The following is a 21,051-nucleotide window of genomic DNA, read 5'->3' on the forward strand; positions in this document are numbered from 1 at the left end:
GAAATTTTAATTGTGTAAAGGTTGTAAAGGTTCGAATTGATTGATTGATTGATCGATCCATGTGGTTAATGCTCCTCGACTAAATGAATTAAAATTAATTAATCTAGCCGCACTAGCTTTTAACTAATTGGACGATCGCCAGGCCCATTCGTGTTGATGATGATAGCAAACATTATAAAAACCATGCAAAAACCTCGATCATCGATACCTTGATTCTTTTGTTACAACGACAACATTGGGGCATATTAAAAAGCGTAGAAAACTCTAGCAAAGTCGCCGATATTTTTTGCAAGCCAACAAACTCTTCCTCTCTCCTAGAATGTTTGTGTGCTACTGTATCGATACGGGTCAAATTATACACTCCAATTGGTAGGTATTTGTACATATCTGCGCAGACTATTTAGGACTATTCAAAGCCATTTCTTGTTATCTTAAAGGCGAAAAAATTTGGCCCTTTTTACTTGATTCTCTGATCTATCTTAAGACCTTGTAGTTCATCCATAGCATAGTGGCAAGGAAAAAAATTTGACTCGCTCTCAATCCAGAGCCCCAGAGCCCACTACACAGGATCTCTCCAATCTGTGATTGATGCCACCATGCTTAGATCATAGCCAGGGACCCATCTTGGGTTTTCTCCAATTTTTCTGATCGATCTTCTCTAGCAGTAAGCGCGAGAGGAGAGGGAGAGAGGGAGAGAGAGAGAGAGATAGAGCTGTTTAGTTACAAGCCAAAGATCCTAGCATGTAGCTTACAGCAAATAGGATGGACGAAAGGAATGGATTTGTGGCTCGATTGTGGAGGAGCTCCAAGCGTGACGTTGGTATTTGGGTTCTTGTGGCACGGCGGCGAGCGAGATCAGCAAATCAGATTCCAAGCCGGCATTGCTCGATACTTGCATTGTTTCCTTTGCTCCTCCCTCTTTTTTACTAGCAAGATCATCGCTAGCGACACACACACGCCCAACTATTTCTTTCTCGTCCCCTCTCTCTCATTTCCTCCCCTGCTTCTTTTTTTTCCTTCGTGTCTTGGTGGTCGGCTTGCTTCGCTGCCTTAAAGAATCCCACTCGATCGACACGGAGTTTGGAGCGATTTCGTCGCAGGGAATCTCGATCGTTTCAGGGAGAAGGAAAAAAATTGGTTTTTTAGTGTCTAGGTAGCGTGAGAAAGAAACGAAAAGAGGAAAAATGGGGAAAATTGGGTCGTTTTTTCGGTAGAAGAAGCTCACGACTTTTGGAAGAAAAAAAATGGCTCAAAGAACAAATGCGAAGGGTCCGGAGGTAAGCGAGTTTGAGAATTTTTTCTTCCTTGCGAGAGAGATTTAAAAGATCAAATATTTTTTTTTCTTTCTTCGCAGTTTTTCTGGCCCCGACAAGTTCTTCGCAAGCTGCTCAAGTTGAAGCCCGCGTCGGACGGGTTCAATGCGGACGATCACGACGAAGACGACGACGACGACGACATGGAAAGCAGCGGCGATGGCACCTTGTCGTCCGGTATTCTTTCAAAACTTTGATAATGCTAAGCTTTCCATAAACTTTTGCTCGTGTTCTTCCGCAGATTCGAGTGAGCACGAGGTGGAGCTCAAGCCTGCAAATCGAACGCGAAGTTTGCCCCCGCTGTATCCAACGACAGGTCTCGAGAAAAATCTGTTTTTCCGCAACTTAGATATGGATCTTTTTAGTACTTCTTGTTTTTTCTTTCAGATCGACCGAAGCAAACACCGTCTCCAACTGTGGCTCTTGCGCGAGGACAGTCCGAGACGCTGTGGACGCAGCTTGTCGACACTCTCGACTACCGGTATGTCTCTCCAAATTCGATTTTGTGAGAAGCTCTTGCTCACCAGTCGCGAATTCTTTGTCCAGGATACATGTTGGGAGCTGGAATGTAGCTGGGAAGTCTCCAAACCCCGACTTAGATCTTCGAAAGTGGCTGGACGTCGATCAACCCGTGGATATGTACGTGATCGGGTAAGCCAAACTCGCTCTCGAGCTCTTTCGATCTTTAGAACTCAACAGTTTTCTGCTCTGATAGATTTCAAGAGGTCGTTCCTTTGAATGCCGGCAACGTCCTGGTAGCCGCCGACAACAGCCCCGTGGCAAAGTGGGAGTCGCTCATCCGCAAGACTCTCAATGGCGATCGGCGAAGAACAAAGAGCTGTCCAGCCTCTCCAGCCGCTGTTCATCCCGGCGACGACACCATCGAAACTTTCTCCTCGCTGCTCTCATCATCGTCGTCGTCATCGGAAGAACAATCTCGCCAGTGCGGTGCATCGCCAACTATTTCCTCCTCGTCTTCTTCCGGAGACTCCGATGGAAGACAAAAGAGCAAACTTTCAACTCGAGGAGGAGGAGGAGGATTCCACCGGAGGAGCCGGAGTGCCTCGGACCATAACTTTCTCAACACCTGGACACCGAGTATCCCGCGCTCTAGCTCCGACGCCACACTCATCAAGTTTGCGGATTTGCCGTGTCCAAGCCACGACGCGATCTCCCCGACCATCTCGGCTTGTCTCTCGGACAACACGACGATGGCTTCTCCCGGAAACTCGGAGAACTACGTCCGGATCGTGAGCAAGCAAATGGTGGGAGTGTATGTCAGCATATGGATCCGCAAGAACCTTCGCAGGCACGTCCACGGACTCAAAGTTTGCTGCGTTGGCTGTGGACTCATGGGATACTGTGGAAACAAAGTAAGCGTTTCCAAGTTCTTCTTTTTTTGTTCCTGATCATCTTTTGGATTTTTTGTTCTTGATCTTGCGGGTATTTTCTTCTCTTCTCAGGGCTCCGTTGCTGTCAGTATGTTGCTCCACCAGACGAGCTTTTGCTTCGTTTGCACGCATTTGACATCGGGTGACAGGGAAGGTGACGAGCTACGACGAAATGGCGACGTTGCCGAGATTCTCCGGCGGACGGCGTTTAATCGATCCAGCAAGGCCGGCTCGTCTAGCTCGGATCTTCCCGAGACAATCCTCCAGCACGAGTAAGCTTCATAGAGTTTTTGTGTTCTTCGAGAGCTCTAAAGTTTCGTTTTTCTTCGGCACAGTCGTGTGGTTTGGCTGGGCGACTTGAACTATCGTCTTGCGCTCAGTGATTCCGAGACGCGAGCTTTGGTTGCGAGAGGTGACTGGCAAAGATTGCTCGCTAGAGACCAGGTAACGTTTTCTGTCATCTTTTCTCTTTCTTTCTTCTTTCTCCTTGCGAGTGTTCTCTGCTGATCGAGTGTTCTTCCATCTTTTCCAGCTTAAGATGGAGCAAACTGCCGGTCGTGTCTTCGATGGCTGGCAAGAAGGAGGGATCTACTTTGCCCCCACTTACAAGTACGTGAAGAACACGGACTGCTACTTTGGAGTGAACTCTAAACCCGGAGAGAAGCGTCGAACACCATCTTGGTCAGTGTGATCTTGGTAGATGATTCAAGCTTTTGGATCTAAGTTGTGGAACGCACAGGTGTGACAGGATACTGTATCGCGGCCGCGGCCTCAAGCAAATTAGCTACGCTCGAGCCGAGCACCAGTTCTCAGATCACAGGCCTGTCAAGTCCGCGTTCCTGGCCGAGGTGGAAGTTTTCAGCAATCGCAAGATGAAAACGGTGGCTAGGGTCACCAAATCCTCGCAGCTCAAATCCTGCAACGAAGAGGTATGGAAATGAAAACCATTTCATTTCATTCTTTTTTCCTTTCTTTCTTGGTATCTGTTTAAAAATCCAATCAAAGATTGTCACCTTGGTCTAGTTCGGACGTTCAGCAGCCTTAGGATTTGGATCCCAACGCTACGGCCTCGAAAAGTCTCGTAAACAACACGAACAAATATCATTTTGCCTCGAAGTCTCGTGAAGAAAAAATCTATTAAAACTTTCTTTTTGTACATCGATATGGAGTTAAAAGTGTATGAAAAATGTAAAGCTTTCTCTTGAGACAAAAATCTTCGATATAAATTAATGTAAAGCTGCATATAGTTTTTGTTTTTGTGACATCATGGGAATCAAAGATCACGATGGATATATAATCGCAATCACAATCTCGGTAGCTGACTTTAAAAAATACACGAGAAAGATGAATCCTATTTTTATTGTTCTTGGAAGAACCAGGCTTAACTTTGTCAAATCTTTGACTGCTTTTCGCTAAAATCGCGATGGAAGTACACACCCACGAGGCGACGAAAGTGGCCACTGACTTTGGAGCAGCTCCAAAGTTCGCCATCAAAATCTCGGTAGCTTACCTTCTTCTCGAAAGAATAAAGCTTGTGAATCCCTGTTGATCCGGACTATGGGAACCACAAGGAAACATCGCAAGCATACCAACCAAGCCAAGCATAGCTAGAAAACCATTAATCTATCCAACCTTTATAATAAGAATCACACTACCTCTATCATTGAGGGAGCTTGCCGTGGAGGTATTGAAGCAACGCTTTTGTTCCGCGCTCGAGGATGCCTCGCCGAATGCTGCAGGGAATCCAAGATCACTAAAAAGCCTCTGTATCGCGAGAGCTACCTTCTCAATGGATTCCCGTCCACTTTAAGCTTGCGTAATGTGGGTTCCAGATATCCCTGATGACCCGGACAATGAGAAGCAAAGAAAAAGAGAACTTTGCGGGAAAAGCATACCAGTTGAGGAGGAAGAGTAGACAGGTTGTTGTCCGTCAAGTCCAGTTCTTCGAGCGTACTCATCTCACCGAATTCCTGCATCAAGCAATAGCACGCAAAACATAAAAGAACTTAAGAGACTTGCCTGAGGTAGCACGCTAATATTGTTCTGGCTCAAGTCCAAAATTCGTAAGCTAGACATCCGGGGCAAATCCCAAGGGATGGCTGCCATTTGAGTTCTCCTGTGCAGACGCCAAAGTTAGTTTTAGAGAGAGTCTAAAAGCATGTATACGTTTACTCACATCAGTCGCAGTTCTTGGAGGCCAGTCATTAGAGACAAGCACGGAGGTGGTAGAAGCTGTGCAACCACGCCACTTAAATCCAGGAGTTGTAGATTGGACACGGCCGAGAATGCACCTGGTGGAAGCTAAACACACGCAGGTTAATACAGAAAGTTGGAGCTTGTTTGAAAACCCCGTACCGCAACTATAGGATTTCGAGCAAGATTTAGATGCTTGAGGTTTGGTAGAGAGGCGAAAACGCTTCCTGGCCACTCTTGGATCTTATTGTCTGCAAGAATGAGAGCCTGTGACGCGATAACTTGGTGAGACAAGAAACTGCTTTCTCGAAATGCTGATTACCTCCATCGAAGTGCACATCGACATTTCTGGCGGCAGCTCTTGGATGCAGTTCTTAGCAAGATCAAGTTGGACAAGGTCGCATGACTCCCACACTGCAGGAGGAACATGGTCCAAATTTTTGTCGGAAAGAGACAAGGCCTGAAATAAAGTTCAGTCTGTTGTCTTTGAAAGTATTAATTGGAAAGAGTTTGGTACCACACTTTTGAAGAAACTGCCACTCGTGCTGCTTGGACAACCTGCTCCTGGATGTTCATGCCAAATATATTGCCTGACGAGGCAGCTTCTGGTTTTGATTCTGCAAATCAGAAGCTGGAGTTGAAAAGTCTTGTTCCAGCCTCATAAATTACCATCTTCAGCTGTGGAACGATCACGCAAGTACTTAAGTAGAGCAGGAGTACTTCCAGTAACCAAGGAACTGCACTCATTAAAAAGAAAGTGCAATCAGTACTTTGGCATAGGTCAAAGATCTTACGTTCTTAACGTTCGCAAGGGATTTCCTGTAAGCACAAGCTTTCTCAACGATCCCATGAAGCCTGTAGGAACCGAAGTGTCAAAAACGCAATCAGGAACTTCAGCTTTTACTAACCGAGCTCAGGAGGCAATCCGCTTAGATTGTTGTTAGAAAGGTCGAGCACAGAAAGCCGCATGGAACAAGCAGAAACTGGGAACTCAGAGAGCTGAGAGACAATGTTTAGTGGAAACATCACACAAGGAGCCACACAAGGACTGGAAACATCACCTGATTACCATGCAGATCAAATGTGAGCAATGACTGGAGGTTCCCAATCTCGTTTGGAAGAGAAGAAAGCAAGTTATCTCTGAACAACAATAAAATGTATATATACTTTTTAGACACATGTAAAGAAAGGTACATACCCAAAATACGCCTCCACCAGCATACTGCAATTTACCAAAGAAGATGGTATCGACTTGATCTCTATGCGGAATTTTGTCAGTAAGCTAATCACATTTGAAAATAGAGCACATACTATTCTGATGTAAGTCGAGACGTAGAAGTCGAGTGAGATTACCAATTTCTTCTGGTAGCTCAGTTATAGCATTCTTTCCTGCAGTTTAATTCCACTAGAAATAAGATGATGCCGAAACGGGCGGAAGAATGTACCTGCATTAAGCTCAGTCAGATTACCGAGCGAGTGGAACAAGCTTGAAGGAAAACCGGTGATTTTGTTTCCCTACAAGCAAGTCACAAAAGTGGGATCACCGGATTCAACGAGAAAGTAGAAAAGTAAGAAAGAATCACTTTTACCTCGATACTGAGGCTAATCAGTCGAGAACAGGAAGCCAGTTGATCTGGCAGAAATGTGAGGCCATTGTTGGACAACTGGAAACAAACACTCGCGCTAGAAAAAAGCACAAATTTTTCACATCTTCACCTTTAGCTCTGCAAGATCAACACACAGTCCAATCGTGGAAGCAAGCTCCTTAATTTGGTTGTTGGACGCGAGAAACCTGCCAAAAAACAAATAAAATAAGGACCCACACGATTCGTGTCGATCGTGTTCGTATTTCTGTAGCTTACTTCACGAGAGATGCTAGATTTCCAATCTCCACCGGAAGTTCCAAAATCGCATTGTGAGAAACATCGAGCGTCTTCAATGAAGTCAGCCTGAGAAGAAAGAATCAGCAGACGAGAAAAGTCAAGCCACTAAAACTCTTACATGCCAATGCTTTCAGGAAGAGATTCCAGTTCATTGTAGCTGATGTTGAGGACCACGACAGAGACGAGATTCCCGAGCTCCTGGGAAAGAAGCTTGATCTTGTTGTGAGCAAGAACAAGCCTGTGAAGATCTACAAGCTTGAGAAGACAAACCAGCAAAACGGTTTATAAAAAGTCCAATGCGAAACCATACCTCCCACCACTTTTCATCCTGCCCAACACACTCCAGGAGCTTGTAGACTTGCGGAGGCACTTCCCTGGAATCACCCACATTACCAGTTAGTGTCGCAAGTAAAGGATTGAATGCGCGTACCTCAGATTCCTGTTGGAGAGGTCGAGAGAACCGGATGCTCGAGCCATCTTGAGAAGGCGTTCCATTCTCTCCTCACCTCTCTACCTAGGGCTCACACTCAATTTCTTCTTCTTGGCTGTTCCAAGCACTTCCCATCCAGTTTATAAGACATGGATGGGTACAGGCTGTTTGGTTACTTGTTTTCTTCAAAATCCAACCAGTCCAAGTTGGCGATTTGCTTCGTCTCCACATCCCGTGCTTGTTTCAGCGTCTCTTCGTATGAGCCGGTCTTGGACCTCCGGACATCGTCTAAAAATTTCGATTTGTCCCTCCTCCAGTCTTTGAAAGCGTCGTCAGCTTCTGTGAACACTTTCTGGAACAAGCGAGAGGAAGAATGAAGAGAGCAATAACGAGAAATGAAACATCTTACCTCCTTGTCTGCGATAATCGATCCCTTCTCGCGCTCCAAGAGTGAAGTGCTGATCAGAAGTTGTTTGAGAATATCGAACAAAAAAAGGAAAGAAAATCACACCTTAAGATGACTTTGTCCGGAACTCGAGGTCTCAGTACTACTGCCTTGATGCGATCCCCTTCCGCAAAAATGTCGGCCACGCGAGCAATTCTTCGATGGGATATGTTCGATATATGGAGCAATGCGCTGAAAGAAAAAAAAAAAAAGACGATTCAAGCCGGTTCGATACATAGACAAACTACCTTAAATCTGTTTCATCAATGCTGACAACAACTCCATAAGCTTCAACCTTCTTGACAACACCTTCAACTAGTGAGTCCGGGGGTGCAAGCTGTTGTACCTGAAAAAATAGCAGAACAGTACCCATTAAGTGGACTCTATTCAGAGAAACTGAAGATACCCACCCATGCTGCGCGTTCGTTCACAAGTATTCTCGCTTTTGCTTCCTCTACCTCAATAATCATCACAAGCAAAGTTCTTCCCACCTATACGCAACAGAAAGCACTTCAGTTTCTTACGTGAAGTGAAACTGTATCCAGCTTACATAGTCTTTCAGCTGTGTGATATCCCGAGGCGAGTTCTGGATCATATCTTTTGGAAGGAAAGCTGTCAACCCCTGCAATAGTTTGGTCGGCCACCAAAATCGGGTAAATGCTCCAAACGAAGTACCTCAATCCGACAGATCAGCCCACCGAGATTGTACGATTCAATCCGGACTTCTATACTTTCTTCAGCGCTGTGAATCTGACTAAAAGAAAGCAGGAAATGAAATTCCACCATGATCAAAATATGAACTGCTAGAATAAAGAGAAGAATACTCACATCTCTCACTCGTTGCCAAGCGATCGGTCGAGAAAAGTTCCGCATAGATAGCAAAGCTGTGCCGCTCAAAGTCTTCCCGATTATCAAAAGCTGCACAATCGTCCCAGGCTCCACCATGAGATCGCCACCAGCGGAAGCATCCAATGCCTCGTCATCTTTCACGAGACAAGCCCGACCACTTGTTGGTGGAACAAATCTCTCCGAATAACCATCAGAATTATCGTCGTCAATCCTCCACATTCGATCTTCCAGCTTGAACCTCTCGAAAGGAACAAGATCCCGCGCAAACATCATTCCCAGCGATTGAGCTCCTATGTCCACTTCCAATTTGCTGCTGTTCCCGGACACTACCATCCCCACAACAACATCCCCGAGCTTTGGCTCGTAGTAATCCACCGAAATATCCTCCACAGGAGCTGGAATCGGCGCCTTCTCCTCGAAATCTTCCTTCTCCTCGCCAGCGCTGCTGTTCTTGCCTACTGGAGGAACCGGTACCTTAATCTCTGCTCGAATCGGCTTCTGTGGACTCGGAATCGATCTGACACTGCTTTCACCCTGCATTGCCCGGGCGCTCATCCTAGAACTCCTTGCCGGCGCGCAAAACCCTGGGCGCCATAGCGCTTGCTTCTCCATCGCTTCCAAAAACCCTAGGGAAAGAGGAGGGAGAATCTTTTATTTATTTGTTTAAAACTCACAAGAATCAAGGAAGAGTCTTGTTGGACGAATCATCCAGCCAAGTTTAAAGTGAACGATACATATGGATGAGCTTCCACTTCTCCTCCCACGATTCCAGCCACGCCACCACCATCTTCGTCAGATTTCCAAAAGCCACTGCGCGATCAAACACGCTCGAATGTCACAAACCAAGAAAAAAATCCATTTTTTTCTTTACCTGTTGGGAGCATTACACAGTCCTTCGAGCATTGATCGGACTTTCTTCTCGTTTCTCTGGCTAGGAGCCATCACTGCGGCCTGTGAATCGAGAAAAAATGGTTTTTTGTATAGACAAATCTTTGGTGGTATGGATGGATCTTACCAGGAACTTTGGAGGAAGGCCGTATCTCAAAATACTCTCGGCAAAGATCCGGATGGCACATATGTGCATCCACGCACTGAAAACCTGCGACGAGGGATGAAAATTGTTTTTCAGATCACGAAAGATAAAAAGAGAAAATGATCACACACCTCTCCGTAACTAGCACAGCACCACTGTTGGAGGGAGCTTCGTAGGCTGTCGAGTTCGCGGCTCAGCTTATCTTGTTCTTGCCTTCTTTGTTGTTGTCCCTCTGGATCAAACTCGATATCTCTAACCTGATAGAATCTAAAGGCCGTCAGTGAAGAAGAAATGGACTTTTTACCTGGAAGCCTCTCTCTCGTGCAGCTGATTTGAAGTTGTCTGCTACCTTGCGAAAGAGGATCACGGTGTACAGAGCATACTCGTTGTCCTCGTGTAGCTTCGCAGATGATCGAGGAACCTGAAACGTTTTGATCAAAATCTTGCGGTTAGAGCGCGCTGTCTTACCACAAAGTCAGTGAGACTTTCGTAGCTCTTTAGCCATTCGTTTTGCGAAAACTTTGAGACTACCACCACTAAAGTCACCAGGTGCTCCGTGCTGATAACGTCGGACGGCTTCACCAGGTTGGAGATGTCACGCGCGGCCATGCTACAAAGAACCAAAAACTCAGTTTTTCCAGCACGAATGACCGCGACAGACCTTCCAGTTTGCCTGCGATTGATAGCACTGAGTTGTGTTTTCACATTCGTGTACTCTGCTACTCTAATCTGCAAGAAAATTCACAACACCAACTTGAGCAAATCACACACAAAAAAAAACTCACTTTTAAGTCGTCTTCGTGCTTGGAAACGTTGTCTTGGATCATATCGGCAGTCTCTCTGAGAGGATTCATGAGTGGATACTTCGCCTCGTCCCACGTAAATCTGTCAGTAGTCACGACAAACGCTTTAGAATTCCGAGCACTAGGATGAGAAAGAAGAAAAACAAATCGTTCTCTCTACTTGGTAATGTAAGTGTCAACTGGTACCCCATCGACTGTAAGAGCGCTCGCTTCCACTCCAGCGTGATGATCCAAATCCTCGATCTGGCGACGAATCTTGTGTGTCACTCCCTCCACCACGCCATTGATCTACATTTTTTTTTCCCAGTAGCCCTTGAGAATGAATCCATCGAAATAATTGAGCTATGAGTACCTTGACAAGATCATCGCTGAGAACCATGAGCGCATCGAGCGTCCCGATCCGCAATTCAGGGATATTGAACTGCGACGAATGGGAGTGAGGAAGAAGGAAGAAGAGATTTGGGGAAATACCTTGTAAGTCGGTGTGTCGAAGGCGACTCTGGAGATCCCTTGCTGCAATGCGGCCCATGTCGCAGCTGCCGATTCGAGCACCGGGAGCGAGACGAGGCAGTAGCGCGTCACGGCCAATGCCATCGAGCGATCGATGCCGCGCGAGAGCGAAGAGGGAGAACAGAGATCCCAAAAACTTTAGAACCCTAATTAGGGTTTTGTGGCTTGTGTGCGTCTGATGCGTTGCGTTGATGCGATGTCGGCCGTGTCGGCCATGGCGATGGATCATCGTGTGATCGCTCCAGCCCCTGGATCCCCAGCATTTCAATGCAAGCTGCGAAAATCTCCATCTCCATCGCCAGCGCCATGGAAATGCAGGGTTTTGGCTTCCTCCTCGAGCGAGCGCCAGTTTCTTCAGAGAAAGCGGCCGATCTACGTCCCTAGCAGGATCGATGATCCCAGCTACGTCCGGATCTTCGACACGACGCTCAGGGACGGCGAGCAATCCCCCGGCGCGACGCTGACGAGCAAGGAGAAGCTCGACATTGCGCGGCAGCTTGCCAAGCTGGGCGTGGACATCATCGAGGCGGGATTCCCAATCGCGTCGCCCGACGATCTCCTGGCGGTCAAGGGGATCGCGCTCGACGTTGGCAACAGGGTGGACGATGACGGGTATGTTCCAGTGATTTGTGGGCTCTCTCGATGCAACAAGGCGGACATAGCTGCCGCCTGGGAGGCTGTGAGCCATGCTCTCCGGCCTCGAATCCACACCTTCATCGCGACTAGCGAGATCCACATGAAGCACAAGCTTCGCAAATCACCGGACGAGGTCGTCCAAATCGCCACTGACATGGTTGGATACGCCAAGAGCCTTGGCTGCCAGGACATCGAGTTTAGTCCCGAGGATGCTGGAAGGTATGCATGGAGATTTTTTTTCCTTGCTTGTTCTTGATCTTCTGACACGAAAAAACAAATTTTGTTTGTTTTTCTAGGTCCGATCCCGAGTTTTTGTATAGAATTCTCGCGGAAGTTATCAAGGCTGGAGCCACCACTCTCAACATTCCGGATACTGTTGGCTACACGCTACCTTCGGAGTTTGGAAGGTTGATAGCAATGATCAAGGAAAACACGCCGGGAAGCCAGAATGTTGTCATTTCTACCCACTGTCAAAACGATCTTGGACTCGCGACTGCCAACACTCTTGCTGTAAGTGTTCCTCATAAGAAGAAACTTTTCTTGCTTTCGTAGTTTTTTGTTTCTCGCAGCTTGAGATTCTCGGGTCTGATCTTTCGAGCAGGGTGCTTATGCAGGTGCCAGGCAATTGGAAGTAACAATCAACGGTATTGGAGAGAGAGCAGGCAACGCGTCGCTTGAAGAGGTTTGCCATCTTAAAGTCTGCCTGGGTTTACCCGTTACTCATTACTTCGTCGTAGGTAGTCATGGCTATTAGATGCCGCGGAGACGAGCAGCTCAATGGTCTCCACACGGGCATCAAACCCAAGCATATTGCTGTCACAAGTCGCATGGTGAGTTTTACTTCAGTTTCTTCTGTAACGTGGCTTTCTCTCTGGTTGCGCGTTTCAGGTGTCTGACTATACAGGAATGACCGTTCAACCTCACAAGGCCATTGTTGGGGCCAACGCATTTGCTCACGAAAGCGGAATCCACCAGGTTAAATCTACATACTGTAATGGAAGAGGTCTCACGTAATTGTCTCTTGGCAGGATGGGATGCTAAAGTTTAAAGGAACTTATGAGATCATGTGTCCGGAAGACATTGGACTTGTTCGTGCTGATGAAGCCGGTATCGTCCTTGGAAAGCACAGGTAACAGCTATGGTTTTTGCTGCTTGTTTGTCCTGACGGCGAGCTTTTTATCTTTAGTGGTCGGCATGCGTTAAAAACTCGGTTGTCCCAGGTATGACTGCCCGTTTTAGCATCAGTTGCCATAGTCTAATTCTACGAGCTGATAGCTGGGATACGAGCTAGAATCCAAGAAGCTGGATGACGTTTTTAAACGTTTCAAGGCTGTGGCAGACAAAAAGAAGGTAATGTTGTACTTTGCGATGTTTTCCGGCTTCTAAGTGCTGTGCTGTGCTTTTAGTCCTTATCGGATGTTGACCTGGAAGCTTTGTTATCGGACGAAGTTTTTCAACCAGAAGTTGTGTGGGCTCTTTTGGACCTCCAGGTTTGCTGCTTTTGCTGTTGCTTCGGCTCACTGTTTGAATACCTTTCTTGAAACAACAGGTCGTGTGTGGAACCCTGGGATTATCAACAGCGACCGTGAAGTTATCTGGTCCAGATAACATTCAACGTGTTGGTACGTCCATTGGAACGGGGCCTGTGGATGCAGCATACAAGGCAGTTGATTCAATCGTTCAGGTAATCAAATTTCCTTGAGGAAACTTTTGCATTGCACTGAACAATCTTACAGATTCCAGTAACTCTTTTGGAGTATTCCATGAACGCTGTTACTGAAGGAATCGATGCAATCGCCAACACAAGAGTCGTGATACGTGCCGAGAACTCGACTCCAGTAACGCACGCCCAAAGCACAGAGCCTGTTCAGAGGTCTTTCAGGTGAGAATCCATGAAGTTGCTACATCTTCATTCTTACGATTCAACCTTCTGCCTGCTCAGTGGATCCGGTGCATCCGAAGACGTGACAGTCTCAAGCGTCCGAGCTTACGTGAGTGCTCTTAACAAAGTGATTGGATTTTCCAAAGCAGTCCCTAGTTCCGAGTCGTCGGTTTCAGCTACTCAGGCTACCACAGTTGCGACAAAGTAGAGATAACTTATCCCAACGGTAGCTGTACAGTTTTGCAAGATTTAATCCAGGGATATAGCTATGGAGCTAGCGTCTGGCTATGTCGCCTTGAGCAGGAGTGCCGGGTTTGTCACTAGCAGCAGCTCTTGCCACTTTCCGGCACTGGTCAGCAGCAGCTTCTCGGGGATTTTCAGCCACAGCTCCAGCTCGAGTAGCGTTCGCTGTAGGAGGAATGTGGTGGAAATTCTAGAGCAGAGGGGACTTGTCGAGTCGATTGCTGGCGAGAGCTTGAAGAAGGCATGCGACGAGAAACCCATCAAGGTGTACTGCGGCTTCGACCCCACAGCGGAGAGCTTGCACCTGGGAAACTTGCTGGGAATTGTGGTACTCGAGTGGTTCCAGCGGTGTGGTCACGAGACCGTGGCTCTTTTAGGTGGTGCGACTGGAAGAATAGGCGACCCATCGGGAAAGAGTGCTGAGAGACCTGTCATGGATGAAGCTACGATCGAGAAGAACACGCAGGGAATCCAAGCTCTTCTCACGGAGATCTTGCAGCAAAAGGCTGTTGTGCTCAACAATTACGACTGGTGGAAGGAGTTTAGCTTGCTCGAGTTCTTGCGGGATGTTGGAAAGTTTGCTCGGGTTGGAACGATGGTTGCAAAGGAGAGTGTGAAGAGAAGGCTGGCCTTGGAAGAAGGTATCAGCTTCACGGAGTTTACGTATCAGCTACTGCAAGGCTACGACTTCGTTCATCTCTACAAAAGCAATGGCGTTTCGGTCCAGATCGGTGGCAGCGATCAGTGGGGGAATATAACTGCTGGAATCGACTTGGTACGCAAGCTCTTGCAACGAGACGATGCCTACGGCCTCACTTTTCCACTTCTCGTCAAGAGCGATGGAACCAAGTTCGGAAAATCGGAAGGTGGCGCGGTGTGGCTCTCGTCGAAGTTCCTGTCGCCGTATCACTTCTACCAGCACCTCTTTGCGACACCCGACTCGGACGTGATCAAGATGCTGAGAATGCTCACGTTTGTGGAGCTGGAGGAGATCGAGGCGCTGGAGAAATCCATGTCCGAGCCGGGGTACGTCGCCAACACTGCTCAGAGAAGGCTGGCGGAAGAAGTGACGAGGTTCGTGCATGGAGAAGATGGCTTGGAGGAGGCTCTGAAAGTCACACAGGCACTGGCTCCTGGAAGCACCACGACGCTGGACTGGACAGCGATCGAGGCCATCTCCAAAGACGTACCGTCGTGCACGCTCGACTCGTCCATCGTCGTCGGCCCCGTGGTGGATCTGTGCGTCAGCTGCGGCCTCGCTCCGAGCAAAGCTGTTGCTCGTCGCCTCATCAAACAAGGTGGCATCTACATGAACAACGCGAAGGTGGACGACGAGAGATTGCTCGTGGCGGAGTCGGATATCATCGATGGCAAGATGCTGCTACTTTCGGCAGGAAAGAAGAACAAGATGGTCGTCCGGATTGGTTAAGATCCTCGCGAAGTCAGTCACAAGAACGAGATGGTTGTCTAGATTTTTCAAGCTCCTCGTAGTCGGCGGTCGTCTCGATCGGTTAAGTTCTTCGTGAGGCCAGTCACGGGAGAGCGAGCTTGTCGAGTCGATGGTCGTCCAAGTTTCTCGCTAAGGTCAGTACTTTGAGATGGTTGTCTAAGCTCCCCGCTCGCGTAATCGGCCACAGGGAAAGGACGGACTAAGAACAAGATGGTGGTTAAGTTCTTTGCGAAGCCAGTCACGGGAGAGCGAGTTTCTGAGGATCCAGTGCAAGTGTTTGCGCAAGTTTCTCTCATAGTCGGTACTTTGAGATGGTTGACTAGATTTTTCATCTGGGAAAGGAAGTACGAAGAACAAGATGATCGTCTCGATCGGTTAAGTTCAGTCACGGGAGAGCGATCCCGTCAGGATTCGGTTACAGGAAAAGCAAGTTTTTGCGCAAGTTTTCTCTCAAAGTCAGTACTTCGGTGAACAGGAAACGAGGAGATTGTCCGTTCAGTCTCGAGAAGATGGTCGTTAAGTAATCATCAGGGAGGAGGAAAGTTACAAACAAGCGAACAACACGGCATCGGTTAAGCTACTCGCAAAGTCAGTCTGGATCTGGATCGCGAGAGAAGCGACACGGACTGTGGATCAGTTAAGTTATCCTCGCAGCGAAGTCATCAAGAAGAGGAAGACAAGGAGGAAGAGCCAAGAACAGAGGGAAAGCAAAAACAATGCCGTGAAACTTCCACAGGTGCTAGGCCTGGATTGGGCGCTGCGTCTCGGCCACATGGTTGGCTGCCTGTCCGGAGCAAACGAGCGAGCACTACATGTGTGCCTGTGGCTGTGGTCAGAGCGCCAAGCTTATTCAGCGGAGCAAACAAAACAGCACAAGCACGCTCGCTGCTTCCTTCGTCTCCTCTCCATTTAAGTAAGCTTTTCTTTCTTCTCCACTTCGCATTCTTTTCTAGTTTCTCTAAGTGCTCGCCTTTCCAGGGGCTCGATCGAGAATGCCAAGCGTAAGGAGATCTACTACTACCACCTCGCTCTCGCACTCTCGCTCGCACAGAGTTCGTTGCTTCTGTTCGAATTTTTTCCGTTTGGAAAAATCCCAGCCGGGTGAAGTGCACCGACGAGAAAGTGCTCGCCATCGCCCAGATTTGAGCGTACGTAAAACCATCATCAACGCGGTTAAGATCGCGACTAAGACCTACAACCACGAGCGAGGAGCACACTTACATCTCCAAAAAGTAAGCTTTTAATCTTTGTTTCACGCTAGACGAGCTCCTGGCTATGGAGGATGAGAGAGAGATCTCCAAAAAGAAAGCTTTTGTTTCGATGATTCCCTCTAAACGAGCTTTTGGCTATGGAGGATGGCTTTTAGCAACAGAGAGATCTCCAAAAAGAAAGCTTTGTTTCGATGATTCCCTCTGAACGAGCTTTTGGCTATGCAGAGATCTCCAAAGCTTTGCTTGGAGCTCTTGGCTATGGAGGATGGCTATGGAGATTAAATCGAGAACAATACATTATACAAACACTAAGCACAGGAAAAAGCGTTTCGTGTGTGGTTTATAACTTGACACTCTCCATTCTTCCCAAAAGTTGGCGGGACGATCTTGGCGATGGTTTTTTTTTTAAATCTATGCCTCTCTCGATCTCGTCAAGCTCCGAAGTACCAGATCGGCTCGTCCGTGATGATCTCGTGCGAAGCTCCCCGGCACAGCATTCTCGAGTTGTCCATGGCCAGATTCAAGCTCGCCGCTGGGACGTAGGCCTGCACGGCGTTGTGAAGCACCAGATTCTCTCCCAGTACGTGATGATGGTGGTGGTGGTGCGATGGCGGTGGAGGAGGAGGAGGAGCCTCGAATTGTGGCTGCTGCTGCTGGTAGTGCTGGCGATTGTGCTGCTGCTGCTGCTGCTGTTGATGGTGCTGTTGATGGTGATGGTGCTGGTGATGATTCGCAACTCCGCTAAACAACTTGTGATCCATCCGATGCTCGTGATGATGATGCTGCTGCTGCTGCAGACCGCGTCCCGGATCCAAAACCGTCACTCTACTGTGACTGTTGCTCGCGGCGGCGGCGGCGTTGTTACTGCCAAGAGCAAATCCCAGGCCGCTAAAACCATGATCCATGCCGCTGCCACCGCCACCATCGCCAAAGTGATGATCGCCGAGCTTGTGGTCGATGGCTTCCACCAGCTGCTGGAGCTGGAGCCCCGCGGTGCTGCCACCGTAAATCCCCAGTAGCAGCTCGTGAAGTGGCTGGCTGCTATTGCTGGCGGTGGTGGCTGTGCCAGTGGTGGTGATGGTGGTGGCGGGGGTGGTGGTGCCATTGCTGGACGCAAGCAGTGCTGCTTGGGCCTGTGGAGGATGCGAGAGATCCTCGGCTGACAGGATCGCGGATTGAAACAAGCCGGCTTTGTTGTCTTGCTGCTGCCCCGCGATTAAGGCGCTTGTCGTCGCCGCCGACGCCGCCGCCACCGAGGCTGGCGCTTGACTGCCAAAGCCATGGATGTGATTCTGGTGCTGACTCCCATTCCCGGCGTGGATCACACTGACACACTTCGCTTCCGGCCTGTGCGGGCAGCTGCTCTGGTGGATGTTCCTCAAGCTCCTGTCCCCAAACGCGAACTTGAGGTCGTGATGGCGGCAGTCCTCGTACTGGCAAAGGAACGCTCGGTTCACGTTGTCTCCTCCCAGATTACTGCTCAGACTCCCTACCAGCCTCGGGATCCTCCGCTTGTTCCAGCTCTCGTCCTGCTGATGATCCACCACCATGTGATTGTGATGCTGCTGCTGCGACATGATCTTACTCTCCTGCTGCTGCTGGTGAAGAACAACGTCCGCAAGCTCCCCATTCACCACACTCACGTTGGCCGTGGTGGCAGTGGCAGCACCGGATCCCCCACGACCACCACTCGATCCAACGAAAGCTGGCGGCCCATTGACCTCGGCTGGATCATCCTCGCACGAGACAACGTTGAGCGAGCCATCGAATCCATCCACGTCGTACTCGCTCGTACTGCTCAGCGCCAGACCGTTGCTCCCTTCACTGTTGTTGCCGCCAGTGGCGGCCTGCTGGATCTGCGAGCCGGAGATCACCATCCCGTTGCTCATCACAATCACCTGGCTATGGTGGTGGTGGTGGTTCTGCTGCTGCTGCTGCTGCCCGATCAAATTCCCCGAGCACTGCCTCGCCAGCGCCTCCTCCTGGTTGAGCACCGAGATCCACGTCGCGCTCTCCTTGGCAGTCATCTTGTCTTGCAAGCACTTGGACTGCCTCACGAGCTTCCTGATCTTCCCGATATCTGGGGACATGTGTCGGATCACCGCAGTGAGAACTCCAACCTTCCACACCTTCTTGAGATCATGGGGCTTCTTATACGGCGGCGGCCCCTGCCCCTTTGGAAGCCCAAGCTCGGGCCACCACTCCTCGTCGCCGCTCGGCCACCACGGCGGCGCCACCCCTTTCTCCAGCGGGTACCTCCGCTGGGGTGGATCGCAGTGCTGCATTAGCGCCGAGAGAAGCGATCCGAGGGTGGTGTCCTGGAGCTCCTGGAGAGTGTGTGGCGTCGGGGCGGCGGCGGAGAGCTGGCCAGCGCCTCCGCCGGATCTGGAGCAGATGCCGTGCTCCGCCTCGTACTTGGCGATGGCGGCGGGGCCGTTCCGATCGAAGCGGACCTTCTCCTTCCACCACGCGCGGATGTTGTCGCTGGCGCCGCTCACTGGCTTGCCCTTCTCGGGGATGATGCCATAGACGAATCCTTGGGCTTTGCAGACCTCCATCATCTTGAGCATGTACTTGAGGATCCCGTCCTGGGCTCGCGACATCTTCTTCCGCCGGGCTTGCTCCTGGGATTGCTTGTGCTTGGGGAGATTGCCCAGATTCTGGTGCTGCGCTGCTGGGCCGTCGTGATGCTGCTGCTGCTGCTGCCCATGGCTGCTGTGATTCGAGTGATTCGAGGAGAATGCGTTGTTGACCCTGGCCTTTTGCTTGTCCTTGATCCGCTTGAGCCGCAGCCGATCGTTCCAAATCCTCTTCTCCAGCTCGTCCACGTCCATGTCGTCGTCGCTGAAATCCTCGTGATCCTGGACGACCGCCTCGCCCAGGCCTCCATCGTTGTCTCCCACAAGATCCACGTCCAGGCCATAGCAGAGATCCGGGTCGCCGCCGTGGAGCTCCATCTTGCGGATCGATCGGAGTGGAAATATTTCGAGCAAGCGCTTCCGAGAGGAGGGAATATTTCGGAGCGATTACCTCCAATTCGCCATGGAAAGCCGAGGATCGAATGGGAAAAGCGAGGAAGATCACGGGATGCAGAGAGAAAGAAGGAAAAAGCTCGATTCAACGCGAGCCCCTTGTGTGATTACCTAGCTCCATCGATGCCCCGTCGACGCGCGCTGCGCTCGCCGATCGCGCCCGTGACACAGTGGCGCAGCGCCTTCAAATTCGACACATTGCCCGGGCAAGCGTCACAATCCCAATGCCGCCACCGCTGCGAGGCGCTGCCAACACGATCAACGAGAATCGATGCCCTAGCGCATCAAGATCCCCGCTTTGCTCGGCGAGAGAGAGAGGAGCAATGGCGCAGCGCTCCTCGCCATAGCCAACTACTAGCTAATAGCTATCCATCCAAATGCCGTACAATTCCCCCCAGGTCGGGTTTATGACATGGAAGTCCACTGGCTTTTTGACACGTGGCACAGCTACATCTGGATATACAATCCAGCCACCGTGGACGCCCTTTTCAGCCCTTCGGGCTTACGGCCAATTTAGGTATCTGCCTCAAATTTAGCTAACCGGTTTGTTGCCAGATTTAGCAGCTCCCCGAATTTAAATCACTTTTGTCCAAGCTGCCAGTTTGTCGGAATCCAGTTTGGGTCATAAAATGGACCACTGGCGGACGCCGGGCTCGAACCCGGACCAGCGGATGCCGCGCCGCGCCGGAGTCGAGCCACGAACCGGCGGTCTCGTCGCCGGACTCGAACCCGCCACCGTACGCTCTACGCCTCCACCGCTACCATACGCCTCTCTCTAGTTTATTATACGCCTCCAATCCTTGGTAGTGCTTCCTCATGATCACCTCTACGTGACAACCAACCCGGCGTAGAGTACGTGGGGTACGACGTTTGAAACTCCATTCATTGGGCTTTGTTAAAGAGAATAAAAGAGAGAACGCCACTGTAGCTAAACCTAGAAATCAAAAACTAAACTACATCGTGCCATTATTGGTTTGACTCTATGGCTTAGATGCAACACCTTTTACTCGGGCGGTGCCCTAACCCTAGCGAATAATAAAATATTCGCTGCGGAGAATATTCCGGAATCTGGTCCACACGATAGCGAGGAGTGACAAGAGGTTTTGGGGCCCCCCCAAAATGCTTATTTTTAATGTTCGCTGGGAGTCCATGTTCCCTCTTTAGCTCCCCATGTGTGGCCTTTGTTTTTGTTGCCAGCAAAAGAAACACACAGAAAGTTTGAAGAAGAGAGAGAGCACAAAAATCTGAGAGGAGAGAAAGAAATGGCACCGGCTTTGATTGACTTTGCCCCGCTCCATTTCTTTGATCCCTCCATCTCCATCTCGTCCTTTTTCTTGTTCTACTCGGACTCGGACGATTTGATCCATGTCATGTTTCGCTCGAAGTCGATGGATCACTGCCCGATCACTCCACCACTTCTTGTCGACTGGAAAAGTCTTTAAATTCCTCTCGCTGACACGGCATTAGCCTGAGATCAAGGCCGCGGATCATCCAGCAAAGTCTAAGCTTTTTGCCAAGGATGTGACAAGCTAACGTGTTGTCCAGAGCGCTTACAGGTTCCATTGTTTTTTCCATGACAATTCTTTTTCCTCCGGCGACCGGCACGAAAGTCGTCCGAAGCAACCCAAACTGGAAACAAGATACATGCCCAGTTTCTCGGACAGATTTCCTCAAGCCCGGCAGCACACGGAAGACGAAGAAATTCGTTAAAAAATCCACGAGCAAGGAGAGAGAGAGAGAGAGAGAC

At 49.5% G+C, this 21,051-nt stretch overlaps 7 protein-coding genes across 13 annotated transcripts; 3 read left to right on the forward strand and 4 right to left on the reverse strand.

The window, feature by feature from the left end:
* Positions 1 to 473: 473 nt before the first annotated feature.
* On the forward strand, positions 474 to 3,961 carry LOC9646877 (type I inositol polyphosphate 5-phosphatase 8). 2 transcript variants are annotated; one of them, XM_002979988.2, is made up of 11 exons: positions 474 to 1,277; positions 1,355 to 1,490; positions 1,555 to 1,629; positions 1,701 to 1,794; positions 1,860 to 1,964; positions 2,029 to 2,686; positions 2,777 to 2,976; positions 3,040 to 3,148; positions 3,237 to 3,385; positions 3,444 to 3,633; positions 3,728 to 3,961. In XM_002979988.2, the coding sequence occupies exons 1-11, from the start codon at positions 1,245 to 1,247 to the stop codon at positions 3,827 to 3,829; spliced, it is 1,851 nt and encodes a 616-aa protein (XP_002980034.2). In that variant the 5' UTR covers positions 474 to 1,244; the 3' UTR covers positions 3,830 to 3,961. The 2 variants fall into 2 exon arrangements, with proteins under 2 accessions (XP_002980034.2, XP_024540651.1); XM_024684883.1 differs by having other exon boundaries at positions 3,710 to 3,818.
* An 83-nt stretch (positions 3,962 to 4,044) lies between these two features.
* LOC9646878 (plant intracellular Ras-group-related LRR protein 6) lies at positions 4,045 to 7,386 on the reverse strand. 4 transcript variants are annotated; one of them, XM_024684886.1, is made up of 22 exons: positions 7,211 to 7,386; positions 7,091 to 7,154; positions 6,899 to 7,035; positions 6,760 to 6,846; positions 6,614 to 6,689; positions 6,487 to 6,561; positions 6,343 to 6,412; positions 6,209 to 6,286; positions 6,096 to 6,156; positions 5,959 to 6,037; positions 5,806 to 5,896; positions 5,692 to 5,752; positions 5,567 to 5,634; positions 5,420 to 5,514; positions 5,220 to 5,357; positions 5,060 to 5,164; positions 4,881 to 5,005; positions 4,724 to 4,820; positions 4,600 to 4,674; positions 4,487 to 4,542; positions 4,360 to 4,437; positions 4,045 to 4,259 (listed from the first exon to the last, which is right to left on the reverse strand). In XM_024684886.1, exons 1-21 carry the CDS (start codon positions 7,273 to 7,275, stop codon positions 4,365 to 4,367), a joined length of 1,776 nt encoding a protein of 591 aa, XP_024540654.1. In that variant the 5' UTR covers positions 7,276 to 7,386; the 3' UTR covers positions 4,045 to 4,259; positions 4,360 to 4,364. The 4 variants fall into 4 exon arrangements, with proteins under 4 accessions (XP_024540654.1, XP_024540653.1, XP_024540652.1 ...); XM_024684885.1 differs by having other exon boundaries at positions 4,045 to 4,311; XM_024684884.1 differs by having other exon boundaries at positions 4,047 to 4,437.
* On the reverse strand, positions 7,312 to 9,124 carry LOC112349802 (30S ribosomal protein S1 homolog A-like). Of its 2 annotated transcripts, XM_024684891.1 has the most exons (9): positions 8,484 to 9,124; positions 8,331 to 8,405; positions 8,206 to 8,277; positions 8,066 to 8,146; positions 7,965 to 8,001; positions 7,904 to 7,910; positions 7,722 to 7,847; positions 7,620 to 7,668; positions 7,312 to 7,562 (listed from the first exon to the last, which is right to left on the reverse strand). In XM_024684891.1, exons 1-9 carry the CDS (start codon positions 9,114 to 9,116, stop codon positions 7,383 to 7,385), a joined length of 1,260 nt encoding a protein of 419 aa, XP_024540659.1. In that variant the 5' UTR covers positions 9,117 to 9,124; the 3' UTR covers positions 7,312 to 7,382. The 2 variants fall into 2 exon arrangements, with proteins under 2 accessions (XP_024540659.1, XP_024540658.1); XM_024684890.1 differs by having other exon boundaries at positions 7,904 to 8,001.
* Positions 9,125 to 9,135: 11 nt separating this feature from the next.
* On the reverse strand, positions 9,136 to 11,002 carry LOC9647363 (V-type proton ATPase subunit C). The gene is made up of 11 exons (XM_002980114.2): positions 10,812 to 11,002; positions 10,693 to 10,761; positions 10,501 to 10,628; positions 10,323 to 10,422; positions 10,199 to 10,266; positions 10,006 to 10,147; positions 9,842 to 9,958; positions 9,669 to 9,794; positions 9,520 to 9,603; positions 9,376 to 9,455; positions 9,136 to 9,314 (listed from the first exon to the last, which is right to left on the reverse strand). Exons 1-11 carry the CDS (start codon positions 10,932 to 10,934, stop codon positions 9,209 to 9,211), a joined length of 1,143 nt encoding a protein of 380 aa, XP_002980160.1. The 5' UTR covers positions 10,935 to 11,002; the 3' UTR covers positions 9,136 to 9,208.
* A 12-nt stretch (positions 11,003 to 11,014) lies between these two features.
* On the forward strand, positions 11,015 to 13,656 carry LOC9647364 (2-isopropylmalate synthase A). Its single transcript, XM_002979989.2, has 12 exons — positions 11,015 to 11,705; positions 11,783 to 11,996; positions 12,088 to 12,168; positions 12,224 to 12,316; positions 12,375 to 12,461; positions 12,515 to 12,615; positions 12,673 to 12,706; positions 12,762 to 12,836; positions 12,893 to 12,976; positions 13,036 to 13,170; positions 13,223 to 13,368; positions 13,429 to 13,656. The coding sequence occupies exons 1-12, from the start codon at positions 11,029 to 11,031 to the stop codon at positions 13,574 to 13,576; spliced, it is 1,875 nt and encodes a 624-aa protein (XP_002980035.2). The 5' UTR covers positions 11,015 to 11,028; the 3' UTR covers positions 13,577 to 13,656.
* Positions 13,607 to 15,951, forward strand: LOC9646879 (tyrosine--tRNA ligase, chloroplastic/mitochondrial). 2 transcript variants are annotated; one of them, XM_024684889.1, is made up of 2 exons: positions 13,607 to 15,028; positions 15,115 to 15,951. In XM_024684889.1, exons 1-2 carry the CDS (start codon positions 13,637 to 13,639, stop codon positions 15,124 to 15,126), a joined length of 1,404 nt encoding a protein of 467 aa, XP_024540657.1. In that variant the 5' UTR covers positions 13,607 to 13,636; the 3' UTR covers positions 15,127 to 15,951. The 2 variants fall into 2 exon arrangements, with proteins under 2 accessions (XP_024540657.1, XP_002980036.1); XM_002979990.2 differs by having other exon boundaries at positions 13,607 to 15,951.
* Positions 15,952 to 16,545: 594 nt separating this feature from the next.
* Positions 16,546 to 19,688, reverse strand: LOC112349801. Its single transcript, XM_024684882.1, has one exon. The coding sequence runs from the start codon at positions 19,227 to 19,229 to the stop codon at positions 16,704 to 16,706; it is 2,526 nt and encodes an 841-aa protein (XP_024540650.1). The 5' UTR covers positions 19,230 to 19,688; the 3' UTR covers positions 16,546 to 16,703.
* Positions 19,689 to 21,051: the final 1,363 nt, after the last annotated feature.

The sequence above is a fragment of the Selaginella moellendorffii genome, unplaced genomic scaffold (assembly GCF_000143415.4).
Source record: "Selaginella moellendorffii unplaced genomic scaffold, v1.0 SELMOscaffold_43, whole genome shotgun sequence".
Taxonomy (NCBI): domain Eukaryota; kingdom Viridiplantae; phylum Streptophyta; class Lycopodiopsida; order Selaginellales; family Selaginellaceae; genus Selaginella; species Selaginella moellendorffii.